The 7,707-nt window shown below is 41.7% G+C and overlaps 1 protein-coding gene across 1 annotated transcript in view; it reads left to right on the plus strand.

The window, feature by feature from the left end:
- LOC108624676 (slit guidance ligand) overlaps positions 1-7,707 on the plus strand; it is a 17,724-nt gene that overhangs the window by 7,554 nt on the left and 2,463 nt on the right. The window contains exons 12-23 of the mRNA XM_026813258.1: positions 1,028-1,099; positions 1,180-1,251; positions 2,008-2,171; positions 2,468-2,669; positions 2,756-2,827; positions 3,046-3,117; positions 4,177-4,248; positions 4,333-4,496; positions 4,994-5,213; positions 6,333-6,642; positions 6,825-7,038; positions 7,149-7,610. Coding sequence (XP_026669059.1) covers positions 1,028-1,099; positions 1,180-1,251; positions 2,008-2,171; positions 2,468-2,669; positions 2,756-2,827; positions 3,046-3,117; positions 4,177-4,248; positions 4,333-4,496; positions 4,994-5,213; positions 6,333-6,642; positions 6,825-7,038; positions 7,149-7,610 — 2,096 coding nt within the window. The remainder of the gene's footprint in view (positions 1-1,027; positions 1,100-1,179; positions 1,252-2,007; positions 2,172-2,467; positions 2,670-2,755; positions 2,828-3,045; positions 3,118-4,176; positions 4,249-4,332; positions 4,497-4,993; positions 5,214-6,332; positions 6,643-6,824; positions 7,039-7,148; positions 7,611-7,707) is intronic.

Genomic DNA, 7,707 nt, shown 5'->3' on the forward strand with positions numbered 1-7,707 from the left:
TTCACAATGCAGTCATTTTTACTGCTTTTGGGCAATATAGGTATGTACTAAGTTTCAGTCTTTCTACTGTTAATCTTGGTGGTTTTACCTTTCAAATTAAAGCCCGCGTACATCTAACATAATGAATCTCTTGGTCACGTAATTATAGGAGCCAACACCGTGAGTGAGCCTATTGTTCCATTTTATACTGTGGCATAAGCATAAAAATGATATGATAAAGCTTTGTTATCTTTTATCATTTGATCGACACATGAACATTGAACACGCGATACACTGTAATTCAATTTGTTCTTTGGTTTTTTCCTCTACGATGGGGAAGTTACGAATAACGGGACTACATTCAGGCCGTCGGGATTACTTGCGTTATTTGTGCCTAACTCGATCGGAACTTTGAAACGAGCTTTAACGAAGCAGAATAGGATTTAATTTTCAAAGGCAATTAACGGGACAATGGGTCGATTAATTAGGTAGTCGGAGGGAGGACAGAGAAGCGACGGCTGCCTCGCGTGTACCTTGGTACGGACGAGCGCGAGCCGAAATGACGATTATCCGTAGGAAAAATGTATCGCATGATAAATATTTTCGCTTGCCTTTAAGCGAGGGTCAGGCAAACTGTACGAACGTATGAAAATATTTGTAGAACACACCCCTCAAACCTGTGAAATACTCCAACATTTTTCAAATACATATGTACACATCATCTTCTTCACTTTTTAACATCTATTCGCTTATGTGTGAATTTAAAAAATTTGAGACGCATTCGTTTCTACATTTCTAATTCTTAAATCGTTGAAATTTCTCGGAGCGATTTCAATAAATCCTGTTTGATTGCCTTCGCGAGCACGCGATAATAATTATAATTAGCGTGCGAATTTTCCGTGATTTCAATGGTGTAACAACCCGCGCCAACATCGATTCCCACGGACGCCTAAAGCGGAAACGTGTACAGCCCTTTTTGTTTTAATATTCCGTTGCTTTACGTTACGGTTTCTTGTTCCGCGCAATAACGAGACCGTCGTTTTCGCAGACTCCTGTCGGAGAACAGGCTGAGGGAAGTTCACAACAAGATGTTCACCGGTCTGACGAATCTTAAGACCCTGTGAGTAGAAACTTTTATGTCTCCTTCGTAAAATTGTATCACCGCCAGAGCTGTACACCCCTTGAACATCATTTTCGCAGGAACCTGCACAGGAACGCTATAACCTGCGTTATGCACGGCGCGTTCGACGGATTGACGCACATACGCACCATGTAAGTATCCTAAGGAACGATAAAACTTTTACTAGCTCCTCCCGTTTTAAAGGCGAAATCGATTCGCCGGCAACCGTCCGACGAGGTTATTGAATCCTCCCTCGCGTTCAAAAATGTTATACTGCCACGTCGAGTTTATTAATATCAGACACATTATAAATAATGTTTAATTATCTACCGTTCGCATAATGATAAACTGAATAATCGGAACGAACAATATTTAATATTGTACGTAATGATCGAGCTACAAAATCTTTCTCATAAAGCATTAACGAGTTTTTGGAAATGATACGGAAACTAAAGTCCCAAGGGAGATTAAGTTAATAGTGATTACGTTTCATCATACGGTAACGAAGTTAATCCGTGATGAATATAAAACAAAGGCGCATTGAAATCAGTTCTGAAGTGTAATGCGAAAATTATTAATAATCTGGTCAACGCAATGATTCCACCAGCTCGTCGCCTGAACGGACGAGAAACGCGGCCGCTGCCATATTACAACGTGAATGTTTAATCGGGGACGATATTATAGAATAATTGCATGAATTACCGTTCATCAATATTAATGAGACAATGATATGGTATTCATTTATTATTACATGCCTGAACACGTTTTACACCCTCCCGCGCGTCGCGTCGCGTCGCCTATTCGCGCACCCTACCTATCCTAATTCTCTTTCTGTTAAAATATATTTCGTGCTTCCGTGCGCATAATTAACGACAGTAAGCCTAACAAATTGCCTTCCGTGTTTTCAGCAACATGCAAGACAATCCTTTGTCGTGTAATTGTCATCTCGCGTGGTTCGCCGGATGGCTGAGGAAACGCGACATGTCTGGCGTCGTCGGCCACTGCCACGATCCGCCGCGATTGAAGGACGCGGTCATCAAGAACATACCGCATCACGAGTTCAAATGCAATAGTACGATCATATCAATTCATTAAAATTTATCGAAATTTATAATTCCGTTATTCACTACCTGTTTCTCTCTGCTGTCATTAAAAATTCTTTCTGTTGTTGTATATAATACAATTATTCATAGTACGCATATTTTCGGTAATTCAACGATAATTGAATAATTCATTCTCTATTTATTATCTCCATTATCTGTTGAATAATTCAGTGGAATATTTGTGGGTGGAAGAGACAGACTAGAATCGATTGTAAACGATTCTTTCGACATTCAGCGAAATTAACGATCCACCGTTTTACCGCAGACGATAGTGTCGGCTGCCTGGGCGACGATTATTGTCCGCCTCAGTGTAATTGCGCTGGATCGGTGGTAAGGTGCTCGAGGTCTCAGCTTACGGAGATTCCACGCGGGATTCCGCCGGAAACCACCGAGCTGTATTTGGACGAGAACGACATACAAACGATCCAGCCGGAGAGGCTGAACCACCTGAGGATTCTCACTCGACTGTAAATAAAAATACACGCATTCTACTACATGCGCTAGTAGTCGTTGCAAGGAAAAATCTGAGAGTTTATTGTTTTCTGTTTTTCAGTGACCTGAGCAATAATCAGATCGGAATGCTGTCGAACGATACTTTCAAGAACCTGACCAAATTATCACATCTGTAAGTTATATCAATTATTTAGATAGTATATCAATTTTATTTACAAGTTTCATTGATTTCCGGGGTGCAGTTTGTACTAGAATTTAATTTTATTTAGCCTGGTCTTCTACAAATTCGTTTTCATTATATTTCTATATTTTTTTAATTCTCGAATTTGAAATTTTGTCTCCCTTATCCGTTACGATATTATTAACATAATATGATTATGCTGTTTCCAGAATCATCAACTATAATAAACTGCAGTGCGTCCAGCGCAACGCCCTGGTCGGATTAAAATCGCTACGAATAATGTGAGTCTGAAACACAATGCTGTAGATTTATAAATTCGTTTCACTCATCAGAATAGCCGGGCACGCGCTGCTCATAAATTACGTATATGGGAAAGAATCGTTGTGAATTAAGCGATAAAAGGGTCAAATATGTCACGGCACGCGGGCAGGCAATCATTTTTCTTGGAAAAGTACTGTTCGCGAACGGTGAGACAACAGAGTGCGCTTTGAGTTTGTCGATGAATAAAATCGATTGTCGCGCGCGCATTAAACTTCAATAATCGAATACGTAAATGAAAGCGACGAGGCGACGTCGGGGAAACAATCTGCGTTAAATTAACGAGCGAAAACCGTCCGCCGCGCCGCGCCGGTTTACCGTCATAATACGTTCATTCCGATGATTGGGTTATTAATTTCTTTACGCGGACAATTTGAGGAACGACCGTTCTTTATTACCGTAATCATTATAATTAATTCGTCGAATCGTTTGCGCGTACGTTAAAGTCATGAACGCTGGCTATAATTTGTCTGTCTGTGTATGTATGTATGTATGTATCAGAGGCATCGAATTACGAAATGATTCCAAAATTATCGAATTTCAAGAGACAGATTTATCGCATTATATCGGCAAATAATAATACGATTAAGTATATGCTCTACGTATATGATTCAATAATAATATTATCGTTACCCTAATTAGTAATATCTACCATTGGATGACACGATGTCGACTTGTGTCACAAAATGTAACATTAATAGTATGTAATAATAATAAGTTTAATGCTATCAGTTTATATAAGCATTTACCGAGGTGCCTCGTTAGCGAAGCTAACCCTCCTCTATTAAGATTATGTTAACGCCTCGTGTACTACATAATTACCCTATTGTCGGATAATGTACTATTACATTAAACTATTACATGACACGTCAAGATTGCGGTGAAAAAACATAACTTGGTTACGCGTTTGCATATGAAATTAATGTAACGTCATCGTCAGGCTGCTATTCTTATCATGAAGTCATCTTTTGTCTTTGCTGTAGACATCGTTGAATATCGTTAAAAATTCGGATTTGTATCAGGTCCCTGCACGGTAACGACATATCCGTGATCCCGGAGGGCGCGTTCGAGGACCTCCAATCTATATCCCACCTGTGAGTATTCGCTCTCGCGTTAAAGTTACGCGGGTCGCAGTTCGGTTCCGATAATAATTCACCGGCCCCGGATTCCGTTTACAGCGCTCTCGGGTCCAACCCGCTGTACTGCGACTGCAGCATGCGATGGTTGGCCGAATGGGTGAAGAAAGATTACCTGGAACCAGGGATAGCGAAATGCATGGAACCACCGGCGATGAGGGACAAGCTGCTGCTGACGACCCCGGCGGCCGAGTTCCAATGCAAAAGTATGTATTTCCTCGACAGATACCGCGGTCGCGGCGAAACCGACCAGCTGCGATCATCAATCGCACAATTGGCTAGATTTTTTTTTCGTCTTTAATTAAACACATTTTTGGATCTGATTGTGAGATATAATTTCATTTGATAGATTGAGAACGTTTTTAGTGTACTCTTAGGATTACAATATTCAAAGAATTGTTTATTTAAAGGATAGAATTCATAGTAACTTGAAAGATATGAAGCGAAGGATAAAATAAGATCACGGTGTATTTTTAATTATTTTGTCAAGGAAAACTAGTTGGTCCTTTTGAAGTTATATTAATGAAAATGTTAATCAGCTGGTCGCCGTTCGCCGCCGACCGGCATGATGTACCACGCGCCCGACCACGTTTTTGATTTTCAACGATCCGTGACGCAGTCTGTTTAGTTCATGGTTTTTTGGCCCTATGTCACAATGGGGTACTAAAATTGCTCATTAATCGTAGACCTTTCTTCCGCGCAGCCAACCAACAGCCAGCCGAAGTCCTGGCCAAGTGCGACCTGTGCTACACCTCGCCATGCGAGAACGGAGGATTTTGCGAGACGTTCCCGGACCGGAAATACCGTTGCAAATGCACGCCAGGATATCACGGGGACCGGTGTGAACATAAAATCGATGCGTGCTATGGAAATCCTTGCCGGAACACCGGAACTTGTAAAGTATTGGAAGAAGGAAGATTCAGGTACCAAGCTCTTTACTAGCCCAACGTAGATTATCTTATTTAGCCAGCTCGTTCGGGTCTGATGTTATATGTGCTCGTTCAGTGGTGCCCGTAGAAACGACGTCTGCGACGGATTCTAATCAAACTTCAATTTTACTTTTATTTCTTTTTATTTTTTATACACTGCTGACGTACTGTATTTACTGACGTATTGTATGTCTCATTTATTTGAACAAGTTCGTTGTCAGAGACGTACAAATTGACTTAGACGTTTCTAGTTCGATCAGAATCCTGCTGCAGATAGATATAATCACGAGTTGTGTATTTACTGTAGCTCCGATTTCCTTCGAACCTTCCATTATACGGGAGGCAGTAGTATCGATCAGAAATTGTGTAGACGTGCACGTAAAGTACTAAACGTATTTGGCCAAACAACATCTGTTTATCGTAGCGTATTGTAACGACCGCGAGAAAATCGAAATTCAAATCGTCGAGTACAAATCCAATTTGGAAGTATTTCACTGTCTAGTAGTACGAGTCAACCATTACGAATCCGCCTAGCGAAACTAATATTGCGCGATGATATAGTATCTGAAAAATACACGCGTGGAAGAGGGAGGATGTACGTATTTGCATCGTAAAAGAGCTATTTAACCCATTTTCGTAGAGTATGAGATGTAGTTTCAGTAGCAGTAAATTGCACGTGAAAAAAAAAAAAAAAACGAGAATTGCGCGTGTACTGTTGTATGAATAAATAAAACGGGACCTCTGCACGTGAGCCCCGAAGAGTAGCGGTTACACGTAACAGCCTATCGACGAAACGATTACAACTCGGTATATTTTTTTTTCGCCAAGCCTATTTCGCGGTATGAAAATTTAAAACGTTGATCAATGTTCTCACAATGCAATTCTAAACTAATAGTACATATTGAAGAATTATATGAATAATTAATTCTGCCACGGAGTATAGAATTCTGTATCAAACGAAATAATTTAAAAGGAAATTCTGTGATTTTAAGAAAACGATTAATCGAACGACTTTGTCGATTTCCGTTACGTGTGACGATAATGATTAGCGGATATCGCGCGATCGAAGATCGTGGTCAATGTCTCGATTGACGAAAAGTTGGTGTGTGACAGTTGCGACTGCGCCCCCGGGTACAAGGGACTTCGATGCGAAAACAACGTCGACGATTGCGAGAACAACAAGTGCACGAACAACGCAACCTGCGTTGACCTTGTACAAGCCTACAGATGCGAGTGCACCCCAGGATTCATGGGCAAATACTGCGAGGAGAAAATACCCTTTTGCACAAAAGGACACGACCCCTGCGAGAACGGGGGCCGATGCGTCGACCACGGGACCCACTATAGCTGCGAATGCCCAATCGGCTTCACCGGCCTCAATTGTTCCACCAACCTGGATGACTGCGTTGATCATATGTGCCAGGTATCTTATCCCTTTTCTCAAGTCTATAATACAGCAGATCGCTTATAGAAACATTCAACATTTTCATTGATTTTATAATTTGGATACCAATTAAAAACAGTAATCGATGGTCGTGGAAATAGCAATCTATTTAGGAAACAATTTTCGAATTTATTTAAAGGATGTTCAATTCTTTTGTCTAGAACGGTGCTACTTGCATCGACGGCATAAACAATTACGAATGTAAGTGCGCGGCGGAATACACGGGGAGATATTGCGAGGCGGCACCCTCGACAGCCATGCTCTACCCGCAAACTAGTCCATGTGCACACCATGACTGTCAGCACGGTGCATGCTTCCAACCAGCTCCCGCTTCCGCCGCGGACTATCTTTGCCAGTGCCACCCCGGCTACACCGGTAAGTAATCACAAAAATATTTTATAGATATTGTTTGAACGCAAAGAATAACACGTGCATTCAAAATAGAATAATGATGTCACGCTATAACTGAATGTATTCTGATAAAGGAAAACGATGCGAGTACCTGACGAGTTTGAGCTTCGTGGACAACAGCTCGCTGGTCGAGCTGGAGCCGCTACGCACGAGGCCCGAGGCGAACGTGACCATCGTATTTACGACTACGCAGGAGAACGGGGTTCTCCTCTACAACGGCCAGAACGGCGACCACATCGCCGTCGAATTGTTCAGTGGCCGTGTCAGAGTCTCATACGACGTCGGTAATTACCCGACCTCGACTATGTACAGTTACGAAATGGTAGCCGACGGTAAACCCCACGTGGCCGAGCTTCTCGCGATCAAGAAGAACTTCACGATGAGGGTTGACCGCGGTCCTGCTAGGAGCATAATCAACGAAGGTCCCAAGGAAGACCTGAAACTTGTCGCGCCTATGTATGTCGGCGGCGTCGCACCTGAAATCGCCAATATTGCCTTTACGGAGTTTCATCTAAGGAACATCACCAGCTTTCAAGGTACGCGATCGATTTTGAGGAAAAAAAATCAAATCTTCGAAGTCTAGTTATTTAGATATAAAAATTATTGACCAATTAATTCTTCATTTAAGGATGT

Source organism: Ceratina calcarata, unplaced genomic scaffold (genome assembly GCF_001652005.2).
Source record: "Ceratina calcarata isolate Rehan_Ccalc_2016 unplaced genomic scaffold, ASM165200v1 scaffold117.2, whole genome shotgun sequence".
Classification (NCBI taxonomy): Eukaryota; Metazoa; Arthropoda; class Insecta; order Hymenoptera; family Apidae; genus Ceratina; species Ceratina calcarata.